The following is a 26,420-nucleotide window of genomic DNA, read 5'->3' on the forward strand; positions in this document are numbered from 1 at the left end:
TGGAATTTAGAAAGATGGTAACGATAACCCTGTGTCCGAGACAGCAAAAGAGACACAGATACATAGAACAGAATTTTGGACTCTGTGGGAGAGGGAGAGGGTGGGATGGTTTGGGAGAATGGCATTGAAACATGTAAATATCATATATGAAACAAATCGCCAGTCCAGGTTCAATGCAGGATACAGGATGCTCAGGGCTGGTGCACTGGGATGACCCAGAGGGATGGTACAGGGAGGTATGTGGGAAGGGGGGTTCAGGATGGGGAACACGTTGTATACCCATGGCAGATTCATGTTGATGTATGGCAAAACCAATACAATTAAAAATAATAATAATAATAATTCTCCTGCCAATGCAGGGGACACAGCTTCAATCTCTGACAGGGAAACTAAGATCCCACATGTTTTGGGGCAACTAAGCCCACACTCCCCAAAGAAAGATCCTATGTGATGCAAATAAGACCCAGTGAAGCCAAAAATGAATAAAAATTTTAAATGGAGAGCAGTCATTATATTCTCCTGGTTACAGTGCTCCCATGACTTCCCACCTCCAGCTGAATAAAATCCAATCTGCTTAGCATGTTGGTGAAGACCCTTCATAAGCTGGCTCAAAACTACCACTCTAGGCTTGCTCCACTCTACACTTAATGGACTTCAGCCTCTCAACAGGCTCTGCTTTCTTGAGTCACACACAGGACCACTCCTTCACTCTCAGTTCAATTCAGTCACTCAGTTGTGTCCGACTCTATGACCCCATAAATCGCAGCACGCCAGGCTTCCCTGTCCATCACCAACTCCCGGAGTTCACTGAGACTCACGTCCATCGAGTCAGTGATGCCATCCAGCCATCTCATCCTCTGTCGTCCCCTTCTCCTCCTGCCCCCAATCCCTCCCAGCATCAGAGTCTTTTCCAATGAGTCAACTCTTCGTATGAGGTGGCCAAAGGACTGGAGTTTCAGCTTCAGCATCATTCCCTCCAAAGAAATCCCAGGGCTGATCTCCTTCAAAATGGACTGGTTGGATCTCCTTGCAGTCCAAGGGACTCTCAAGAGTCTTCTCCAACACCATAGTTCAAAAGCATCAATTCTTTGTCGCTCAGCCTTCTTCACAGTCCAACTCTCACATCCATACATGACCACAGGAAAAACCATAGCCTTAACTAGACGGACCTTTGTTGGCAAAGTAATGTCTCTGCTTTTGAATATGCTATCTAGGTTGGTCATAACTTTCCTTCCAAGGAGTAAGCGTCTTTTAATTTCATGGCTGCAGTCGCCATCTGCAAAAATAAAGTCTGACACTGTTTCCACTGTTTCCCCATCTATTTCCCATGAAGTGATGGGACAGATGCCATGATCTTCGTTTTCTGAATGTTGAGCTTTAAGCCAACTTTTTCAGTCTCCACTTTCACTTTCATCAAGAGGCTTTTTAGTTCCTCTTCACTTTCTGCCCTAAGGGTGGTGTCATCTGCATATCTGAGGTTATTGATATTTCTCCTGGCAATCTTGATTCCAGCTTGTGCTTCTTCCAGTCCAGCATTTCTCATGATGTACTGTGCATAAAAGTTAAATAAGCAGGGTGACAATATACAGCCTTGACATACTCCTTTTCCTATTTGGAAGAAGTCTGTTGTTCCATGTCCAGTTCTAACTGTTGCTTCCTGACCTGCATACAAATTTCTCAAGAGGAAGATCAGGTGGTATTCCCATCTCTTTCAGAATTTTCCACAGTTTATTGTGATCCACATAGTCAAAGGCTTTGGCATAGTCAATAAAGCAGAAATAGATGTTTTTCTGGAATTCTCTTCCTTTTTCCATGATCCAGCAGATGTTGGCAATTTGATCTCTGGTTCCTCTGCCTTTTCTAAAAGCAGCTTGAACATCAGGAAGTTCACAGTTCACATATTGCTGAAACCTGTCTTGGAGAATTTTGAGCATTACTTTACTAGCATGTGAGATGAGTGCAATTGTGCAGTAGTTTGAGCATTCTTTGGCATTGCCTTTCTTTGGGATTGGAATGAAAACTGCCCTTTTCCAGTTCTGTGGCCACTGCCGAGTTTTCCAAATTTGCTGGCATATTGAGTGCAACACTTTCACAGCATCATCTTTCAGGATTTGGAATAGCTCAACTGGAATTCCATCACCTCCACTAGCTTTGTTTGTAGTGATGGTTTCTAAGGCCCACTTGACTTCACATTCCAGGATGTCTGGCTCTAGGTCAGTGATCACACCATCATGATTATCTGGGTCGTGAAGCTGTTTTTTGTACCGTTCTTCTGAGTATTCTTGCCACCTCTGCTTAATATCTTCTGCTTCTGTTAGGTCCATACCATTTCTGTCCTTTATCGAGCCCATCTTTGCATGAAATATTCCCTTGGTATCTCTAATTTTCTTGAAAAGGTCTCTAGTCTTTCCCATTCTGTTGTTTTCTTCTATTTCTTTGCATTGATTGCTGAAGAAGGCTTTCTTATCTCTTCTTGCTATTCTTTGGAACTCTGCATTCAGATGCTTATATCTTTCCTTTTCTCCTTTGCTTTTTGCTTCTCTTCTTTTCACAGCTATTTGTAAGGCCTCCCCAGACAGCCATTTTGCTTTTTTGCATTTCTTTTCCATGGGGATGGTCTTGATCCCTGTCTCCTGTACAATGTCACGAACCTCCATCCATAGTTCATCAGGCACTCTATCTATCAGATCTAGTCCCTTAAGTCTATTTCTCACTTCCACTGTATAATCATAAGGGATTTGATTTAGGTCATACCTCAATGGTCTAGTGGTTTTCCCTACTTTCTTCAATTTAAGTCTGAATTTGGCAATAAGGAGTTCATGATCTGAGCCACAACCAGCTCTTGATCTTGTTTTTGTTGACTGTATAGAGCTTATCCATCTTTGGCTGCAAAGAATATAATCAATCTGATTTCGGTGTTGACCATCTGGTGATGTTCATGTGTAGGGTCTTCTCTTGTGTTGTTGGAAGAGGGTGTTTGCTATGACCAGTGCATTTTCTTGGCAAAACTCTATTAGTCTTTCCTCCTTCACTCTACCCCCTACTATCTGCTATTGACCACTTTGCCCGACAGGCAAACACACAAACATCTCTCAGTATTTACCTTTCTATCCTATGAAGTATATCTTAGCTTCTCTACCTTTATAGCGTTGTTATCCCAACCTCAGTGCTTTCCAAAGAACTTGTCCCTTTTCTTATTAATATTAATGCTCTTTTTCCTCGATTTTTGACTGTGCTGCATGGCATGCAGGGTTTTACCCTGATCAGGGATTGAACCCTGTGCCACCTACAGTGGGGGTTCAGTCCTATCCGCTGGACTGCCAGGGAAGTCCCATTAATGTCCTTTTATATAATGTCTCTCTCTGGACTGAGCTGCTCAATTATCCAAACGTCTCTTTCATCCTCCATCGTCTAGTGCCCTGACAACCCTGCACGGTGCCTGGTATATATAATGTTTGTTGAATCACACAAAAAAATGAGTAAGCACATAAAATTCAAAAGAAGTTTTAAGCCCTGAAATTGAAATATTAATTTAAAAAAAAAACTAGGCTACACATAGGGAAAGTGTTCAAATACCTCAAAAATCTTCTAAGGCAGAGAAAGGAAACAGGTGGGTATGGAGTTGACTCGGGTGGAACGTAAAATGAGTTCTTGTTCGTTTTCTCAGATCAGACATGAAATTATGCTCAACAACCTAACTCTCTGTATTCATGACCATCATCTTGCACCAGCATAGTATCGCTCCTGAGAAGAAAATCTGCCCCTGAAAACGCATTTCAAAAGCTTGAAATGCGTTAATGTGGTGGCTGCAGGTGTTGCTCGGCCCAGCAGAGGGCGCATAGCCCCCAACACCGAGTAAGGCGGGTCAAGGAAGCCCGCGGGGCGGGGGTGACGTTGTTCAAGGAACCATAGCCTCCAAATCCAGGTCAACGCACTGACCTCCTGTCCTCGCCTGCTCCCCGGCACTCTGTTCTATTCTTCCCACTCACAATGAGGTGTTAGTGAACTTCCAGATCTCAAGCACACCAGTTTTGCAGCAAATGGGAAGAGGGCAAAGGGGAGGCTGTTCACTGAGGGGTGTGATAATTTCTTGGAAAAGGAAAGTTTAACTCCCTCCTACTGAGCATCATGGCTTACAGAAAGCATCCCAAACTGGTTCTGTCTTACAATCTGATTCCTTTCCTTTGAAAGTGCATGGGGGATTCAGAATGCCCCTCCCTCAACTGGAAGGAAAATGATTTTCTGCCCTTAATGATTTAGCATAGATATTTTAGGCTTCAAAAGGGTTACACTAAGGTCATCAAGCTATTAAAAGGATGAATGGGGGTAAACTCCTTCCCTTGAATATATATTTACATTTTATGAGGGATAACTAGTAGAAGAGGAGGGGAACAATATGCCATCCTCTCACATTCTAAAGACAGATGCTTCTAGTGTCCAACTTCAGAGTAAGGGCCAGTGATCTGGGAAGACAAACTGAAAATTAATAATAAACCAGATTCAAGTCACTCTCAAGGAACCCACAACCATCCCCACTGTGCTTTGTTTGAGGAGAACAGAGTAACATCAGTCCTTATGGGGAGCTTGTTTGTCTGCTATTAACCCCAATACCTGTTGAGAGGAGGCAGATAGAAAAAGCTACTTGTTAACACCCAGAAAAGGCACGCAGAGTATTGTCTTATCCCTTCAAAATACACCTCAGGCAGAGAGGAGACATCTTCGTGGAATCTCGTCCCTGCATTGAGGAGGCCCTGTTCTCTCCTGTGCAAGGGTCTAGGAAGCAGAATGGGGACTGACTGACAGAAGGCTGTGGGTGCTTCCAGCTGCCTGGAGAAGAGAGTAGAGAGCTGGGGAGTGGTGAAGGACCACCATTTGTACAGACTGAAAGTCCTAGAACCGTCTAAACTCAGAAGAAAACCTCAAGTGAACCAGCTTGCAATCCTACTTTTCAGTATAAAAGCCTAGTGTAACTCACTGTAAATCATGCTAAGCAGTGTGATTTTATCTTGATGTCTTAAGCCATTGAAGAATTTCAAACAGGAAGTGACATGATTAGGTTTGCACATTGGGATGATCACGCTAGAAACAGCAGACAATGGAGCAAGCTTATATATATCAAATATGAAATGTTAAATCAGATGTCATGCTTTTTAATTAGCATAAGGCATAGCAAGACCATGAGTTGAATTTTGAAAAACAGGACATACTAAACGAGACTGGGATGTTTCTTCCATTTCTAGCCTACTTATCTTGCCCTAGACCCAAGTTCCCCTGCCTTGCACAGGCCTAAGGGCCATCATTTATACAGACTGCAAGTCCTAGAACCATCTTAACTCAGAATAAAATCTCAAGGGAACTGACTTGCAATCCTACTTTTCAATATAGAAATATCATTTGTTATACAGGAGCTTAATTTTAATCTCACAAATATTTTTGGCTTTGCTCATTGTTGAAACCATCACACAAGATTCTGCTAGGAATTCTGAGATGAATAAAATGCAATCTCTGTCTTCTAGAAACTCATAGACTATTTCAAATCAAGTAAAAAAGAAAACACTTTTTTTCTAATGAGTTATCTTGGGCAAATAAAAATACTAAGAAAATTACTTTTTTAATTATGTATTTGGGTGGTGGAGTGGTAAAGAATCTGCCTGCCAATGCAGGAGACCTAAGTGATGTGGGTTCTATCCCTGGGGTGGGAAGATCCCCTAAAGGAGAAAATGGCAACCCACTCCAGTATTCTTGCCTGGGAAATTCCATGGACAGAGTCACAACTGAGAGGTGGACACAACTGAGTGACTAATACTTTTACACTTTCTGAGTAAATATATACCCATAGCTTAAGGGTAGACCTATAAGTTGACCTGCGATTATCTAAAGGTGAACCCATGCTTAAAATCCTCAGTATTGTGGTATGGAGAGGTCTATGAAATAAGTAAACATTTTTAGTTCCAGTGCAAAATTGAAATAGTTTGTTTATAAAAGGCTGAAGGAAGTATTTCTAATTTAATATGCTAGATGTTTTAAATGAACACTTTTGGGCAAAGGGCAATTCTGGATTTTTAAATACACTTTGAATTTGGCCATTTGAATGTTTAGATCTTATTTTGCAGAATATTTTACAGACTTGGGCTTTCTTCAGCAGAGGGGCTGCCATTCAATACTGGAAGGGAAAAGAGTGAGGTTACTGTGATCCTCCACATCATGGAATTTTGTGTTAATGAACCACAATGTGAAGCCAAGGTTTTGTGTGGTTAACATCATTATTTCCATAACAGACTCAAACCCTGCAGAAAAATGCTTCGAAGCAGTATAATTTTGTCACTCAGAAATCCACTGCACTAACACCACAGAGATTTGTGGCGAAGACATACATACTCGGTGGTTACAGTCCACAAGGGCAGCCTGGTGTCCACAGGTCCACAGTTTCTCCCTGTGGTTCCTGATCTAATGAGTTAGGAGCTTCAGTCAGCACAACATAGAAGATAAACTTGAACAACAAGGAAATTTTAGAGTGTACCTCCAGAAGTAACACACTACATATTTCCAGTTTCTGCAATTATTACCCGGAAAGTTATTTGGTTCTTTTCATATCATCCAAGGTCAGGATCCTTCATATGGGCTTGGATTTGTTTGTTTCTCTACTATCATGAGCAGTTCTGAATTTCATGTAAATATGTCACCTAAAAAACACAGCCCCTTTCTCCTCTTCTGTACTAGAATTGGCTTCAGATTCATAGAATGTCATGTATGTTGCTATACTAAAATGACAGTGATACATGCTGCTTCAACCAAGAAATACTGGAACAGAGTATTGAACATAAGTCCTAAAAAATGTACTTAAATACTATGAATACCAAACTAAAGATGGATTTGTTTTTTTAAGGTCAAGACAGCACTTTATTCAACCTTTTAAACTGTCTTTAATCAGAGAATTTTGAGCTCCATCCTCATTCCATGGGCATACCTTTAAACACATGAACATTTATTTAATTGAACCTAATCCACAAAACTTAGGAAGAAAAACATCTCTACCTTGATTCTTTAGAAATTCTGAATGTGTATGTCTCTTGACAAAGAAAAGAAAAGTGAACGTATTTACAAAACAGAAACAGACTCACAGACGTAGAAAACAAAATTACCAAAGGAAAAGTGCTGCGGCTGCTGCTGAGTCACCTCAGTCGTGTCTGACTCTGCGCGACCCCATAGACGGCAGCCCACCAGGCTTCCCGTCCCTGGGATTCTCCAGGCAAGAACACTGGAGTGGGTTGCCATTTCCTTCTCCAATGCATGAAAGTGAAAAGTGAAAGTGAAGGGGAGTGAGGGAAGAATAAATTAGGAGTTTGACAATAGCAGATACAAACTACTGTATATAAAACAGATAAACAACAAAGTCCTAATAGCACAGGGGACTATATTTAATATCCTGTACTGGAGTTTCAGCTTTAGCATAAGTCCTTCCAATGAACACCCAAGACTGATCTCCTTTAGGATGGACTGGTTGGATCTCCTTGCAGTCCAAGGGACTCTCAAGAGTCTTCTCCAACACCACAGTTCAAAAGCATCAATTCTTCAGCGCTCAGCTTTCTTCACAGTCCAACTCTCACATCCATACATGACCACAGGAAAAACCATAGCCTTGACTAGATGGACTTTTGTTGGCAAAGTAATGTCTCTGCTTTTGAATATGCTATCTAGGTTGGTCATAACTTTCCTTCCAAGGAGTAAGCGTCTTTTAATTTCATGGCTGCAATCATCATATGCAGTGATTTTGGAGCCCCCAAAAATAAAGTCTGACACTGTTTCCACTGCTTCCCCATCTATTTCCCATGAAGTGATGGGACCAGATGCCATGATCTTGGTTTTCTGAATGTTGAGCTTTAAGCCAACTTTTTCACTCTCCTCTTTCACTTTCATCAAGAGGCTTTTTAGTTCCTCTTCACTTTCTGCCATAAGGGTGGTGTCGTCTGCATATGTGAGGTTATTGATATTTCTCTTGGCAAACTTGATTCCAGCTTGTACTTCTTCCAGCCCAGCGTTTCTCATGATGTACTCTGCATAGAAGTTAAATAAGCAGGGTGATAATATACAGCCTTGATGTACTCCTTTTCCTATTTGGAACCAGTCTGTTGTTCCATGTCCACTTCTAACTGTTGCTTCCTGACCTGCATATTGGTTCTCAACAGGCAGGTCAGGTGGTCTGGTATTCCCGTCTCTTAAAGAAGTTTCCACAGTTTATTGTGATCCACACAGTCAAAGGCTTTGGCATAGTCAATAAAGCAGAAATAGATGTTTTTCTGAAACTCTCTTGCTTTTTCCATGATCCAGCAGATGTTGGCAATTTGATCTCTGAGTGTTCATTGGAAGGACTGAGGCTAAAGCTGAAACTCCAATACTTTGGCCACCTCATGCAAAGAGTTGACTCATTGGAAAAGACTCTGATGCTAGGAGGGATTGGGGGCAGGAGGAGAAGGGGACGACGGAGGATGAGATGGCTGGATGGCATCACCGATTCAATGGACATGAGTTTGAGTGAACTCCAGGGATTGGTGATGGACAGGGAGGCCTGGCGTGCCGCGATTCAGGGAGTTGCAAAGAGTCGGACACGACTGAGCAACTGAACTGAACTGAATAAACCATAATGGAAAAGAATACAAAAAAGAATATATATATATATATATATAAGAATCACTTTGCTGTATATCAGAAACTAAAACAACATTATAAATCAACTATACTTCAGTTTAAAAGAAAAGAAAGAAACAAAAAGGACTGCTTAAGAGTGGGACTCTAGAAATCTGGAATTATACTAGTGAACAGAGATATTTTAATCTATTATGTATTATATACAAGCTGGTAAGCTTAGGGAAACTTGACTTTAGAAATGAAAAACAATTGGGTTTTAAGTTTGTTTCTAGAAGGGACAAGACAATCTTGAAATAAAAAATCAGATGGAGAGTTTGGGGGAAGAGAAAGAAGACTTGCAATCAATAAGATTACATGTATTACTTAGAATCATGCTTATACAGGAAATCTTGTAAAACAAACCCATCTGGCAGGGAACTGAGCCTTCTGAGGGGACTAGCTTTGGTGCTGAAGTTAATATGACCCCCAAAGCAAAAGCAAGTAAACCACTGCAATTTGGTGTAAACAGCATAGCTATCATCTAACCTCCCACGCTTCATTTCCTCAACTTTAAATAAAGACATTCCTAAATCTCTAATTTATAGTCAACAATCTAATTTCCTAATTAATGAGAATGCACAAGCTACCCACAAACTTCTCAGAAAATTCCCCTGACGCTGTGGCATCCTGTAACAAGAATAACAAGGGGTGGCAGGCAAATCTTAAGCACCAGCTTCTGAGGCTTCCCTGAAAGTACTGGTTTCAACCTCCTTTTCTTGCATCTGACCACAAACCAGGGCAGCTTCCTGTGGCATCTGAAATGGGGAGCAGGAAACAGAGAGAGCATTTTGTCCAGAAGGAAGTGAGGAGGAAGGTGAGCCAGTTAGGTGTCTCTTACGATTCCATCTCTATAGCCACCATCATGTTTAGAATTGTGGTTGGGAAAGGATACAATCTTAGAGATAATAGAGATGATGATCTCTTTAGAAATCACCACTCCTTTGCTAATATTTTGAAAGTCCAATATGCTCCCTCCCTCCATCTCAGCTTAAAGGAAATAGTTTCAGTTCTATTGGGTTGGCCAAAAAGTTCATTTAGGCTTTTCTGCAACTATCTTATGGAGTGGAAAAACTCAAACAAATTTTTTGGCCAACCCAATGGAAGTCATGGATCACATGTGAAAGGTTTGGAAACTGGTACCCTATATGCAATGATGCTGGGTTTGGCATGGTGGTTGACATCTACTGGACAAAGTTACCATGTTACCTCACTTTTTTTTTTTACCATCTTCTTTTCCAAATAATATCCATATGTATTTCTTACTTTCTGCACATCCCAATAAGCTCCTTTCCAAATAGATGTCTCATCAGATTCCCACTTGCTGTGGCCACTCTGGGTTTGCTATTTCCCTAACACTTTCATGTCTATAAGGACAGCCCCAAAACACTGATCAGAGATTTATTCATGAGATTTATCATTTTTTCCTATATACAATTGTATTGAGCATTTTGTTTCTAACTTTTTAAAATTTTTATTAACTTTGTCATAATATAAACATAATTATGATATAATTTAATAAATGTAAGTAAAATTTCCCTTTAGTTAATCTGCCATTTTACTTGTTGGATGATATTTAATGATTTCTTTTGTTTGTGCATATTTATGAGATGAGGAAGAACTTTGTATATCATCATTGGTGAGCTTTAACCAGAATTAGAATTTTAAAACTGAGGACTAAAATATTCTTTACAAATCCTGTCATTCAGTAAGTGAAGAACCAAAAGCCTAAAGCCACACTGTGCATAAGGTATTAGTACCTGAAGTACAGCTAGTCCAAACTGAGATGTGTCTCAGGCTTAAAATACACGTTGAAAAGCATCAGAGCCACTAATGGTGACGTCTGCTTTGGCCATTGAGGAGAGAAATGTACCTGGGAGTAAAAGTGGAGCAGCTTGTCAGACTCAGAAGCCATTCTCGGAGCAGTGTCTGCCAGAGTAATTGTAACCAAGCCAGATCCTGTGGAGACCTCCACCAAGATAATGATTAACTTCTCTGTTTTAACCGTTATTCCTTCTCTTGCTCAAAACTTGTTCTCCTCAGGATGGAGGAGTACCAAAAAATGAGAGGAATTGTAACCAAGCAGGACCTTTTGAGGCCTTTCCAGGACAGGCCATCCCTCATATCTGCTTTAGCTCCTCTTTGAAGTACCTAGATAATAGTATTTAATGTAAATTTTCCTATCATTTTGCAGATGTGCAAACCCTGAAACAAATGGAAGAACTACCTGATGACCAAGAGCACACAGCCCCAGGCCTCCTGGAGCCTAAGGACTGATAATGTTAAGTACAGGGACAGGACCCTGATGCCTGTTAACCTGTGACACCACCCTGCTGCCTCACCATCAGCCAGAGAATTGCACACAAGCCCATAACACATCCTGCAAATCATCTTCCCTCACCTGCCCTTTAAAAAGGCATTCCAGAAACCCTTCGATGAGCAAGAGGCTTTTCAGGGCATGAGCCACCTTTTCTCCTTTCATGGTCCTGCAATAATAAACATTTCTCTGCTCCAAACTCAAAAAACTCATCTTAGATGACATAAATCTACGGTATCAATACAGTTAAGTAGTGTAAATGTATTTGCTCTTCCTCATGTATTTTATTTTCTCTAGCTTACTTTATTTTAAAATACAGTATATAATAGATATAATATAAAAAATATATATTAATCAGCTAGTTTGTTATTAGTAAGGCTTCCATTCAACAAAAGGCCATTAGTAGTTAAATTTTGGGTGGCGGGATCAAAAGTTACAGGTAGATTTTGGACCTCATGGGATATTGACACCCCTAACACTCATGTAGTTCAAGGTCAACTGTGAGTTCTGTGGTTCAACTACCCTGTCACATTGCTACACTTTGAGAAACAGCTAAGGATATAAGTATGAATTTAAATAGCTGATATCTTGACATTTAGCACTATTTAGACCTATGCAGAGATCTGGACCAGCAAGGGTAGTTTCACTCTAGTGGACAAAAAACCACCTGTCTGTGAGAAACCATGGCAGAGATAGAGAAAAGGCAGTCGTGGACTGGTAAGACTTCAGTATTTTTTTCTAAGCTTTTTGGATAAAATAAAGAACAGAATTTTGGAGGACTAATTGATGGAGAAGAGAGATGATTATTCTTATCCCAAAGATTAATTGGAAAAATAAGCAAAGTATTTTCATCAGTTAGGATAAGCTAGATTATGCTACAGTCAGTTCAGTCACTCAGTCATGCCTGAATCTTTGCAACCCCATGGACTGCAGCACGCCAGGCTTCCCTGTCCATCACCAACTCTCAGAGCTTACTGAAACTAAGTCCATCGAGTCGGTGATGCCATCCAAACATTTTATCCTCTGTTTTCCCCTTCTCCTCCTGCCTTCAATCTTTCCCATCATCAGGGAACAGAAACAATGGCTTAAAACAACCAAGATTCATTTCTTCCCCAAGCCAAACGACAACTTTGGGTCCATAGTGGACTCTGCTCTGTTTAATCACTCAGGAACTCAAGTTGACAGAGAAGCATCATCTCAAGCATTTACCAGTCCACTGTGCCAAAGAGAATGAGTACTCTGTAGGGTCTCTGACTGGATATTAAATGCTTTGTCCTAAGAATGACATACCCTCTGTTCACATTTTGCCCAGATCAAGTCACATGGTCCCATTCCCACTATAAGAAAGCCAGGAAGTACAATTCTATCATGTTACCAGGAGGCAGGAAGCTGAGAATATTTGGTAAACAGCACTGCTGACTACCACATGACCTTATTTGCACACCAAGCTTATAAAGTAGATCACACTTGTTATAATAAATTGGTATATCTGACTGAAACAGATCTGATGAAAAACAGTTTTTTACTGAAACAAGTCTGATAAAGGTTGATTAGAATCACAAAAAGATATGAGATATTTCCTCACATTCTACCTACCTACTGTTTAACTTAAAACAGTCTCAAAGGTCATGTGCTTCAGTTTTTCTATCCAGAAATGGGTGGCATTAATTCATCCAATTATCAAATATTCATTTAACATCCATTGGATATAGGCACTTGGCCACAGTGGTAACATAGAAATTAAAAGGAAAAACTGCATGATCCTTGACCTCATGAATTTTATAACATATTTATCACTAGCGATAAAAAAGGGATTCTGAATAATGGAACATGGTAATATAGGTATGGATAAACATCATGTGAAAATTACTAAGACTTTCACTAATCTGTTCAATGCACTGGTATATGAGCCCCTAAATTAGGGAGGCAGTGGAGAAGGTAACTGATAGAGAAGGCAAGGAAGAGGAGAACTAAATGAACACTTTAATACCTAAATATAATAGACTGAGAAAAGATCTCACCCATCCTTGAATACTGGACCTCAATCAGGCAATGAAATATATGTTCAAGTATTAAAAAACAGGTAAAATTGAAGCTGTCAGCATAGAGTCCATTCACAGAAGTGAAGACTTATGTTTTCTTAACTAGCTAATAGGACCTTAAAACATTCTCCTTTGACTTCCTAAGTATTTGACTTAGAATACTTTGTACATATTTAAATAATCCAATTTCTTAAACAACTATGAAAACTTACATTGGCAGCTACAACATGCAACATGACCAAAATGCTCTCTATACATTCACAAAAGCAGTTGGAGATCTTTGTCTGTGCCTCTGTGGCCCTTTTAACATCAGTAAGATATCAATGTGGCTTCCAAGGATGTGGTAGACTCACAATGCCTATGGTAGTTTTATTTTTTAGCTATTTTTATTGGAAAGTGTGATTAAACTATTAAAAATACAAAGGATCCCTTTAAAGCTACGAAGGAAATGTGCAAAAACCCATGAAAAGGATAAGAAATGATTTCTAAATTGAACAGTTTGTTTTATTAACAATAACAAGTAAGTCACATAGTTCGTAAGTCCTCCCAGATGAGACATCTGTGGGATTCTCTGGTCTGAAAAAGAACTCCACCTTATAAACATGTCAGCCATGTTGTGAATAAAAGGAAGATTTCACACTACATGTGAATGTGACTATTAGCCCTGAAACATGTCCAGGATTTAGTGTTATTTTAAGCTGTTTTTTCTTCCAAGTATGTGTCCTATTAAGGATATTTTCCCATCAACTTTAGGCAGAGGAAAGGTACCAGTAACTGCTTTTGTTGAATATAAATTGTTTAATCTAGTAAATTTAAGATCATAGGTTATCAACCATTGAAACAAAGTCAGATCCTACCCAGCCCACAAGTATAAACAGTCACAGGTATAAGTAGGTATAAATATTAAAATGTTTCAAACTTTGTTAGTATTCTTGCCTGGAAAATTCCATGGATGGAAGAGCCTGATAGGCTACAGTCCATGGGGTTGCAAAGAATTGGACATGACTGAGCAACTTCACTCACTCACTTGTGTTAGTAAAGACTGTCTCTATATCTTGGCTTCCACATTTCATGCTTAATAAGTTGTGGTAGCTGAGTGATTCAGAAGAAGAGAGTGGTGATACAGCTGTAGCTCGTTCAACATTTTCAACATTAAGTTGAAATTTTATTGTATTCTTCTTTTTATGGCAAAAAGAAAAAGTAGAGGGTGTATCTAGCAGCCCACTGAGCTACACAGCATGGAGTTGCTGAAAGTTTCCAAAGTTTCTCTTTTTCCATGTCCCTGTCTGAGAAGTTCTGTGAGGACTTGTCCTCTGCCTCTTTTTTTTTTTTCCCTTAATTTCTATTGGACTATAGTTGGCTTACAATGTTGTGTTAGTTTCAGGTGTACAGCAAAGTGAATCAGTTAGGCATATACATATATCCACTCTTTTTAAGATTCTTTCCCCATGTAGGTCATTACAGAGTACTAACAGTTCAATGGCACCCCACTCCAGTCCTCTTGCCTGGAAAACCCCATGGATGGAGGAGCCTGGTGGGCTACAGTCCATGGGGTCGCTAAGAGTCAGACACGACTGAGCGACTTAACTTTCACTTTCCACTTTCGTGCATTGGAGAAGGAAATGGCAACCCACTCCAGCGTTCTTGCCTAGAGAGTCCCAGGGATGGGGGAGCCTGGTGGGCTGCCATCTATGGGGCCGCACAGAGTCGGACACGACTGAAGCGACTTAGCAGCAGCAGCAGCAGCAAGAGTTCTCTGTGCTATACAGTAGGTCCTTATCAGTTATCTATTTTACACATAGTAGGGTGCATATGGAGGGCTTCCCAGGTGGTACTAGTAGTAAAGAACCTGCCTGCCAATGCAGGAAACTTAAGAGACTCAGGATCTTCCCTGTCAGGAAGATCCCCTACAGGAGGGCATGGCAATCCACTCCAGTATTCTTGCCTGGAGAATCCCATGGACAGAGGAGCCTGGTGGGCTATAGTCCATAGGGTCGCAAAGAATTGGACATGGCTGAAGCGACTTAGCATAGCACAGCGCAGGACAATACAGTCTGTGTATGTCTTCTGCCTCTTAAACATTGTCGATCTTACCAATCTCAACTTGCTCATTAACTACTCCCCTCTTTGTACAAAGTGCTTTTCAAGGCTCACAGCCTCTACTCCACTTACTTCTCTGCTCAAGGCATTAATAGATCATAATACTATATTTTTTGTGACTCTATGGACTGTAGAACCCATGGACAATGGAACCTAGTGGGCTAGGGTCCACAGGGTCACAAACAGTCAGATACAAGTGAAGTGACTTAGCATGCACAGCACAATAATACATTCTAGCAGAAATTAAAGAAGCAAAAAACATTTCCTGAAGCTTCCACGGATGGAAAATGGGAATGGAAAGAATGCAGCTTTTAGCATCACATGGTTCATTACCTCAAAACATCATGACCTAAGCCAAATAACTTCACCTTTTTTAGGCACCCATTTGCATCAACTATAATATGGAAACTAACAGTTTCATCAGAGAGTTGAGGCAGATAATATATGTTTAAAAGCACCTGTCTAGTTCATTGTAAGTCTTAAAGTTATGGGTTTCTTTCTCAGAATAGTAAGTATATGAGAACAGTTTTTTTCCCTTATATCTGATAAAAAAAAAAATTCCTTCCTTTATTTCATTATCAGTGCCAGTGCCAATGGTTTCTCTAAAGCAAAAATGATTCCATAATGAGACAGAAAAAGAAGGCTGTCAATAAACTATTCCTAGGAGAAAAGATACTTTAAAAATGTGATCTTGGGTGGGATGAATTGAGAAATTGGGACTCACATATATACACTATTGATGATACCATGTATAAAATAAATAACTAATGGAACCTAGCATAGGGAACTCTATTCAATGCTCTGTGGTGACCTAAATGGAAAATAAGTCCAAAAAAAGCGGGGTGGATATCTGTATACCTTGCCGTACAGTAGAAATTAATACAACATTGTAAAGCAACTATACTCCAATAAAAATTTTTTTTTAAATATGTGATCTTCATTCTAAACCTAGCAGAGTAACCTGGGGAGTGGTTGAGGCGAACTTGGGGAAGCCCAAGCCCATGAGACTTTGGGTTCCTGATCCTACTTTAACCAACACAGCTGTACTTCATTCTATTTTATACTGGTCATGTGTAAACATTGGATTTAGGAGATGCACCAATGATGGCCAACGTAAGATTTTCTTGTTGGTGCCACAGAGGACCTGACCATAATCCTGTGAAGAGAGAAGGGGTTTCCCAGAAGGGGACAGTTGTTCTCAGTATGAATAATCCTGGAAAAGTTTCAGAGTAGGACAAGTAAATCTGGGGCCAAACTTTTGGCCCAGATTCCCAGCCTGGAGGCCTGAGTGGTTTTGGTGGTGAAGAGCAAGCTACCTGTGCTATGTGGGGGAGGCTGAGAGAGGTCGGCAGCTGGTCTGAAAAGAGTCTGTGCTGTATATGGATTTGTGTTACTACTGAGAGTTATTTTCCTGTGCTGTGTTCTCCCTTTGTCATCTCCAAATCTTTCATATGTCTCGTACAAGTGACAGCGTAAGCTCTGATGATCTGGGGTGATTTAGTTAAGGATTTGTGACTACATTTGGAGAAAAGCAGTACAATGAACTTCTTTGAAAACTAAAGCATGGAGTAGTCATTATCACTGGGAGAAGACATCTAGCCAGCATGTTCTCCCGAGGCAACCATTTGGTGACTTGAAAAGTCTGAGCTAGACAAAGAGAAAACTAAAGGGGATAAATAAAAAATGTTGCCGAGAAACAGTCTTGAGGATACACACACACAAACACACACATTTAAATAATGCTCCAAGATTACTGAACAGAGTGACAAGTCACAATGACACCAAATACTGATTTGGTATCAGTTCAAAAGCAATTTCATTTCTATCATTTTAATTAGATCACTCTCTGAAACTTTGTTATATGTAGATGTTGATATTAAATTATATATTTATTTGTAGTGCAAGAGAATTATTTCCTAAATAGCAAAAATGTCAGACATCAATTTTCTCTGCAAATGTATGCATTGTACTACTCAGGATTCTAGGAAAAAGTGGCAAATAAATGACAGAAAGATAAAATCAAGTAGAATATAGTAACATTTGTTCAGTGCTTTAAGGCCAGCACTGAACATATTCATATTCATCACTTCAGATTCCACATTAGTAAACGCAGTCTACTCTTGAGAAACAAACTTATGGTCGCCAAAGGAGAAAGGTGGAGAAAAGGACAAATTGGGAGTTTGGGACTGGCATATACACAGTACTATATTTAAAATAAATAACCAACAAGGGCCTACTGTATAACACAGGGAACTTGGCTCAATATTCTGTAATACCCTAAATGGGAAAAGAAGTTGAAAAAGAATAGATATATGTATATGTAAACGAATCACTTTGCTATACACCTGAAACTAACACAGCACAGCTAATCAATTATACTCCAGTATAAAGTAAAAAAAAAATTTAAACTATTTATATGTTAACAAAAATAAATTAAATTTAAAAAGTATTTATCCAAAAAAGTAAATGCAGTCTATTAAAAAAAATTATACATCCTGTAATTTATGTTTTCCCTAATAAGACTATTTTAAGATTAACTAGGATTATTTATGTATGATTATACATGATGCTAATAAAGCTTGAACCTGGAGAAATGCTAAAGGCAGAACACCAAGATAAATGCTTAAATCATAATCATTCATTAATCTTGTTTATAGTTCTTTATTAAGATTAATCACTGAGCATTACAAACGTGACCATGGGAAAGTTATAAAACTACTCTGTATGTTGCCTCTTCAGTTGTAAAACAGAGATAACCCCTTATCTACTCATAGACAACAGGGCAGCATGTAAAATATTTTGACGTCCACTCTGCCTAAAAATTAGACGTATCTAGGATTTTATGAACACACAACAAAACGAGTGAAGACAAAGTCACGTAAGCCTTTTAGATGATTAATTGTGTGACAGTTTTCTTGGAAATATTAAAGAAGAACATTAGTATATGCAAAAAGATATCCATTGTATTACTGTCTCATACAAATGGTTTTATTATACAAACAAGAATTACATTATGCATTGGGAAATTTTAAAGTAAGTTTTCAAAAGGGCCCATGACTTCATATGGTAGTTATTTTTCACTTAAAAGGAAAATGGCATAAATTATATGACATCTTACCATTCGGGTCTAATTAAAATATATCTTCCTCTTTCACCTCCACCCTCTTTCCCATGCTGATGGCAAATAAACACCAAGTTGAATAAACATGTACTATGTCAACTCATGTCAAATACAAATTTAACTGCTTTAGACAAACACACACACACACACATTTAAGAGTCTTCAATTCCTACATCATTTTTCTGTTATATGCGGTTGTATGTGTATATATACATATCATAAATATGAAGATATGTTTAGACACAAAAAATTTAGAATTATTTATTTTTTCAAAATAGCCTGAGAATAACCAACCATATTCCCACCTGCCTTTGTGAAAATAAACTTGGAACTACTTGTAAGCCTTTCTTTTTCAGTCAACTTTACTGAAGTGTTTTTACATATAGGAAAATTTACCATGTACAAGTCACAATTCTGTGAGTTTTGACAAATGCAGAATCATGTAATCAACACTGCAATCAAAGTATAGAATATTTTCATCACCTGCCCCCAAATTCTCTTGTTTAGCTGTAGTCATTTCCTGCCCTTCACCACCAGCTCATGACAGCCACTGATCTGCCTTCTGTCCCTATAAAATTTACCTTTTTAGAACATCATATAAATAGAATCATACAGTATGCAGCCTTTACATCTGGTTTCTTTTGCTTAGTATTATTCATTTGAGATTCATCCATACTGTTACATTTATTTCTAGTTCTGTTACTTGTTATATTGCTTAGCAGTATCCCATTGATTGCATGTATTCCATCGTTTACCCATTAAGCAGATGAAGGGACATTTGGGCAATTTTCTACTTTTAAGTTTTTCTTAACATGTCAGAGAATGAGACAATATAGTATGTTAAGAGCCTAAGTTTTTAACCTAGACAGACTTTAGTACAAATCTCATGTCTGCCATATATTAATTTGTATCCTTGGTCAAATTATATTTTCTGAGTCATAATATTGTGAAGATTAAATTAACAGGTGACTTGTTGGGCTTCTCTGATAGCTCAGTTGGTAAAGAATCTGCCTGCAATGCAGAAGACTTGGGTTCAATCCATGGGTTAGGAAGATCTCCTAGAGAAGGGATAGGCTACCTACCCTAGTATTCTAGCCTGGAGAATTCTATGGACTGTATAGTCTATGGGGTCACAAAGAGTCAGACACAACTGAGCAACTTTCACTTTCACTGTAGTATAATAAGTGGTAGCTATTATTGCTACTATGATCTCTGGTTCTCAAACTCTGCTTTATTTCAGGTCTTCAAACTTTATTTCACATCCCAAACATAACATCTTTAATCACCTCAGAGCTCCTGCTGTATCACTTCACTTAAAATATACCTCTCCTTCTCTCTGTTTCCCATCTGTATGATCCAAGTGCATCTTCCTTCATGAGAACTTTCCCAATTCACAGTTCACACTTACCATTCCATTCTCCACATTCCTGTAGCATGCATTATTCAGTCTGGTAGCCACTCCACACACTACAGCTTTTTTTAAATCTTAAATTAATTATGGTTAAATTTTTTTTTTTTTACTTTTTATTTTATATTGGGGTATAGTCGATTAACAATGCTGAGATAATCTTAGGTGAACAGAGAAGGAATTCAGCCATACACATACATGTATGCATCCTCCCCCAAACTCCCCTCCTTTCCAAACTCCCCTCTTTTCCACATAACATTGAGCAGAGTTCCATGTGCTATACAGTAGGTCCTTGCTGGTTATCCATTTTAAACATAGCAGTGTGTACATGTCCTTCCCAAACTCCCTATCTCTTCCCCCCATCCTTCCTCTGGCAACCATATGTTCATTCTCTAAGTCTGTGAGTCTCTCTCTGTTTTGTAAGTTCATTTGTATCATTTCTTTTTAAATTCCACATATCAGGGATGTCACATGATATTTCTCTAGTTTTTTATATTTAAATCCAGCTCCTTAGTCACAGTAGCCATATTTCAAGTGCTTAACAGAAAAATGCAGTAAATGCCTGCTATACTGGACAATGAGGAAAAGGAATAGTTCAATCCTCACATAAATTTCTATTGGACAACACTACTCAACATTTAAAACTATATGGTTCCATTTAGAACTAGCTTATATGATACAGTTGTATTCTCAGTTTTTCTGTGCACATATTCCACAGAAAACTAGTTAGCAGTCACTGAGCATCTAGCCTATGCAAGACACTGCCAAGGACTGAGGATCTGAAGACCTGCCTTGCAAGAGCTTACCATAATACTAACATTAGGCAACAATGAGTCATCTTTCAGGTGATCCTGAGCCACCTGGACAACAAATGCTAAAGGAATTTAAAAGAAGAAATGATTACCAAGGTCTGGCTGGCTGGTAGAGATGTGGACCATTGAAAGTTCAGGACATACATGAAAAGGAATAGTCCAGGAAGATAGAAGAGTGAGCAGAGCCCTATCTTGTATTATTTCATATTCTTTCCAGAGCATGAAGCACAGTGCTAGATATAGAGAAACACAACTAACACATTGAGATGAGGAAGACTCAAATGATTAGGAGCAGGCATATATTCAGCTAGTCAAGTTACTGAGGATAACACATGATGGACAGTCATGTGATAAGGATTCAAAAAATAGAGGCTCAGAGCAGATCAAACTAAGGGCAGATTGGCAAAGGTAGGTAAAAAGCAAATCCAGAGGCAGGGGCTAAGGAGCTAAAGTCAAGTCAAGTTGAAAGAAATGAATAGAGAATAGGCAAGAAAAGTGATACTGAGACAAACTCAGGCTCAAGGAGGAAGGCCATGCCCAAAGGTTAGCACAATGCAGCCAGAGATAACTTATCACCAGAAAGAAGAAAGGATGACAGAGAAGGTGCCATATAAGAGGCCAGACTGGGAAATGCAGCCAATTTGGAAATGCAGTTCCAACTATCTTTTATCTCTGATGGTTCCACATGGGATGGATTGTCTTCCTGTCTCAAATGCTTAAATGATATATGGAAGTCATATAAATCTTTTGGATAGGCTGTGCTTATTGGCTGAAGGCAAGATAGCTGAAGTCTACATTAATGTTTTAAAAATAAGCATAAAGGTAAAAATCTGCAAAAAGTGTACTGAAACGTAAGGTAAAAAGTAACATGCTTAGGTTAATTGGCTTACTGCAAGGCCCTGACTGCCTTAATAGTGTTCCTCCACTTTTCCATTTCCTTCAGTTCAGTTCAGTTCAGTTCATATCAGTCGCTCAGTCGTGTCCGACTCTTTGTGACACCATGAATTGCAGCACGCCAGGCTGCCTTGTCCATCACCAACTCCCAGAGTTCACTCAAACTCATGTTCATCAAGTTGGTGATTCCATCCAGCCATCTCATCCTCTGTCGTCCCCTTCTCCTCCTGCCCCCAATCCCTCCCAGCATCAGAGTCTTTTCAAATGAGTCAACTCTTCGCAGGAGGTGGCCAAAGTACTGGAGTTTCAGCTTTAGCATCAGTCCTTCCAAAGAATACGCAGGACTGATCTCCTTTAGAATGGACTGGTTGGATCTCTTTGCAGTCCAAGGGACTCTCAAGAGTCTTCTCCAACACCACAGTTCAAAAGCATTGACTCTTCAGCACTCAGCTTTCTTCACAGTCCAATTCTCACATCCATACATGACCACAGGAAAAACCATAGCCTTGACTAGACGGACTTTTGTTGGCAAAGTAATGTCTCTGCTTTTCAATATGCTATCTAGGTTGGTCATAAATTTCCTTCCAAGGAGTAAGTGTCTTTTAATTTCATAGCTGCAATCACCATCTGCAGTGATTTTGGAGCCCCCGAAAAATAAAGTTTGACACCGTTTCCACTGTTTCCCCATCTACTTCCCATGAAGTGATGGGACCGGATGCCATGATCTTCGTTGTATGAATTTTGACCTTTAAGCCAACTTTTTCATCATCCTCTTTCACTTTCATCAAGAGGCTTTTGAGATCCTCTTTACTTTCTGCCATAAGGGTGGTGTCATCTGCATATCTGAGGTTATTGATATTTCTCCCGGCAATCTTGATTCCAGCTTGTGCTTCTTCCAGCCCAGTGTTTCTCATGATGTACTGTGCATAAAAGTTAAATAAGCAGGGTGACAATTTACAGCCTTGACGAACTCCTTTTCCTATTTGGAACCAGTCTGTTGTTCCATGTCCAGTTCTAACTGTTGCTTCCTGATCTGCATACAGGTTTCTCAAGAGGCAGGTCAGGTGGTCTGGTATTCCCATCTCTTTCAGAATTTTCCACAGTTTATTGTGATCCACATAGTCAAAGGCTTTGGCATAGTCAATAAAGCAGAAATAGATGCTTTTCTGGAACTCTCTTCCTTTTTCCATGATCCAGTGGATGTTGGCAATTTGATCTCTGGTTCCTCTGCCTTTTCTAAAACCAGCTTGAACATCAGGAAGTTCACGGTTCACATATTGCTGAAGCCTGGCTTGGAGAATTTTGAGCATTACTTTACTAGTGTGTGAGATGAGTGAAATTGTGCGGTAGTTTGAGACTTCTTTGGCATTGCCTTTCTTTGGGATTGGAATGAAAACTGACTTTTCTAGTCCTGTGGCCACTGCTAAGTTTCCCAAATTTGCTGGCATATTGAGTGCAGCACTTTCACAGCATCATCTTTCAGGACTTGAAATAGCTCAACTGGAATTTCATCACCTCCACTAGCTTTGTTCGTAGTGATGCTTTCTAAGGCCCACTTAACTTCCCATTCCAGGATGTCTGGCTCTAGGTGAGCAATCGTGCCATCGTGATTATCTGGGTCGTGAAGCTGTTTTTTGTACAGTTCTTCTGTATATTCTTGCCACCTCTTCTTAATATCTTCTGCTTCTGTTAGGTCCATACCATTTCTGTCTTTTATCGAGTCCATCTTTGCATGAAATGTTCCCTTGGTATCTCTAATTTTCTTGAAGAGATCTCTAGTCTTTCCCATTCTGTTGTTTTCCTCTATTTCTTTGCAGTGATCGCTGAGGAAGGATTTCTTATCTCTCCTTGTTATTCTTTGGAACTCTGCATTCAGATGCTTATATCTTTCCTTTTCTCCTTTGCTTTTCACTTCTTTTCTTTTCACAGCTATTTGTAAGGCCTTAGTTGGGCTTATATTTGGCTTGAGTGACCTGCTCAAGGAGTTGATTACAGAGACAAGGTTTCAATTGCTGGCTGTCGGATTCTATCACATGTGTTTTGCCAAACAATTGAGAGTCACAAAGTGGAGTTCTTCCTGGCTTTGTCTAAAGTTAAAGGAGTACCAGAGAAAATGTAAACCTTTAAATGTCTAAAACTTGGATAAGAAATTAAACGTGTTTTTAAAGGAAAAGGCAATAAAACACAACAACAAAACTAGGCAGCGAGCACAGTCAGTTCTGAATGACCCTGAACACTGTATGTCTTGAGAATCAATCCACATACTGTATCACCCACTCCTCAGGCACAAGGCCATGACTCCCTGTCTGAAACCACAATGCTTGTGGAATCTTAAGAAGTTCTAGAATAACCATACTTGGTCCAAGTCAGCAGAGGACAGGAAGCTCATTAAGAATTCCCCAATTCTTAATCTACAGCTAAGAGAAGCTACCTGCAACATTGAGACTTGCCTGAATCCAATCACATTGATTCAGGGAGGATTCTGGCAACTGCTTAGAGGCTAATTTGAAAGGCAAACCATCAAAGTCAGCTTAAATGTTTTGAGGGGATTAAGCCACAGTATTATCATTTGCTATGTACTTGGCATTAGAACACCCTGGTTTTCAAATTTCTCACTTGGGAATATCAGCAGTCCTTCCTAAGAGAGAGAAGAATACTACGTTATCCAAGGAAGCCAGAGTCACTGCTGTTATATCAGACAGAGATCTATAGTGGCATGAGAAATGTATCCAGCATAAAGGACATGCCACAGACTCGACTCATGGTACTGTAAGTAGAACACCAGATTTAGATCAAAATCCATATTCAGATCCTATATCAATCACTTCTTAGCTGAATGACCTTAGTATAATCCCTTAATTTCTCCTGTCATCAGTTTATTCATCTGTAAAATGGAGTAACATATTCCTTAGCTTTGGTGGGTTTTGTGACAAGTAAGATTGTCATCAAAGCTGGGAAAACACTTTGTAATCTGTAGATTGCTATGCACACGGGAGCCATTATCTGGTCTTTTTCCCTAAAATACTGTTCCTTGGAACTCACTTAGCCTGGGGTTTTCCAACTACACTTCTAAAAGAATATTTTTGGAGCTACTCAAATGAAGACTTACAAAATATGAGTATCTGTTTTCTGCTTCTTTTTTCTCTGATCCAAGGAACTTGCTTCCTTTCACAGATTTAGCTCTTTATGTCATTAACTAAATTTAAATCATGCCTAAAGACTTACTTGTTTGGCAGCACAGTTTCATATCCTGTTTGGTTTAATTTTTAAAATTCTTTTGTAAAGCACTCCAAGATGTTTGCATGAAGATCACTCAACAAACGGAAGCCTCTCTTGAATACACACACAAGGACACACCCACATCGATGGGAAGAAACATAATACAGATTTTTGTTAACGTGGTGAAACAAGTCTACAGAAAACAGTTCCTAAAATTACATTTGCTGCAACACTGTATGGCCATTTCTTGGCTGAAATATCCTTAACTCCCTCAAAGCCAAGTGGGAAGGCTAATGTGATCTTCCAGAACCCAAGTCCACCAAGTCATATAGAGAGAAGATTTAAGGGTGCAGGTCAACATAGACATAGTATTTTCCATGAAGCAGGCATCCTGGCAAGAGAATATTCCCTAGTGTTTCACCATTTATCAAGAGACTAACCATCAGGCCCTGAACTGTGTTACATAAGCACAATACCCTTATTGTTAGCAGCTGTTCATTGGTCAGGATTGCACAACTGACCAGGTGCATGGCAGGATGGAGTTTTTGTCTTAATCCAAAGATTCGGAGTAGATGGGCTTGTTCAATGATGGTAAAACATTGGTTCCAAGCCATCCGGATTATTATAGCCTTTTAGGTACTTTGCCAATTTACACATATGTGGTAGAAATTAAAGCATGCTGCAGATACAAAAAGAGCCATTGGTTTAATTTAGAAACATTCTTTTTGATTTTGTATATTTAAGAACTGATTTTAAGCTTAATTGTCTGAAAGTTTAAGTAAAATCATTGATTCAGTATCACTAAAGGTCATTAGACAATTCCAGAGATGATATATTTTGAATTATCACTGGCAAGGAAGTTTGGTTTTTAAATGATTACTTTAAGATAAATATATAATACTAAAATGTATTTATTATAAGAATTAGAGAAAGATCTACTCATGTAGGACAGAATAGTTTTAGAGCCCAAGAAAAGTCTATCTCCTTCTGTTGTCAAGAAAAAAAAATTCTTTTAATTTATTTTTAAAATTTATTTATTTTTAAAATTTATTTATTTTTAATTGAAGGATAATTGCTTTACAATATTGGGTTGGTTTCTGCCATACATCAACATGAATCAGCCATAGGTACACATATGTCCCCTTCCTCAAGAACCTCCTCCCACTCCCCACCCCAGCCTACCCCTCTAGGTTGTCACAGAGCACCAGTTTGAGCTCCCTGATAATACAGCAAATTCCCACTGGCTATTTTACATATTCTTTTACTTTAAATTAACTATAAAAGTTCAAACTTTTATACTGGCTTAAGACAGAAATTTTCAGGCTATTTTTTTCACCTTTTTGTTCTTGACTTGGCTTTGAGTATTTCAAAGTATATCTTTCTTCACTGACATACCTTCTCATTTAATGAATCTGTTTTCAAAAGTTTCAGATAACCGTTAACCATTATTTGAGGATAATATGTTATAAAGCAAATTATCAGGCTGCCAATTTTTGTATTCAAAAAATTGTATTTTCCTAATAAGTTAGTGTTTGTTTTTTTTTTACTGGTTTAGTTTTTCAGTAAGTCATATATATATCTATATATGAAATAGAGCTGTAAGTTGGTCCAGGTACTATGGAAAACAGTATGGAGGTTCCTCAGAAAACTAAAAATAGAATTACCATATCATTCAGCAATCCCACTCCTGAGCATATATCTGGACAAAACCATAATTCAAAAAGATACATGCACCCCTATGCTCATAGCAACACAACTCACAATAGTCAAGACATGGAAACAACCTAAATGTCCACCGACAATGAATGGATAATGAACATGTGGT

The 26,420-nt window shown here is 39.0% G+C and overlaps 1 protein-coding gene across 9 annotated transcripts in view; it reads right to left on the minus strand.

Annotated features, from left to right (window-relative positions):
• SUGCT (succinyl-CoA:glutarate-CoA transferase) overlaps positions 1–26,420 on the minus strand; it is an 861,197-nt gene that overhangs the window by 378,731 nt on the left and 456,046 nt on the right. Inside the window, exon 13 of one of the 9 annotated variants that reach the window (XM_070787284.1) lies at positions 1–24,708. This exon is cut by the window's left edge and continues 17,665 nt beyond it. The exons of the other annotated variants lie outside the window; for them this stretch is intronic. Coding sequence (XP_070643385.1) covers positions 24,643–24,708 — 66 coding nt within the window. The 3' untranslated portion in view covers positions 1–24,642. The remainder of the gene's footprint in view (positions 24,709–26,420) is intronic. 9 annotated transcript variants of the gene reach the window in all.

The sequence above is a fragment of the Bos indicus genome, chromosome 4 (assembly GCF_029378745.1).
Source record: "Bos indicus isolate NIAB-ARS_2022 breed Sahiwal x Tharparkar chromosome 4, NIAB-ARS_B.indTharparkar_mat_pri_1.0, whole genome shotgun sequence".
NCBI lineage: Eukaryota > Metazoa > Chordata > Mammalia > Artiodactyla > Bovidae > Bos > Bos indicus.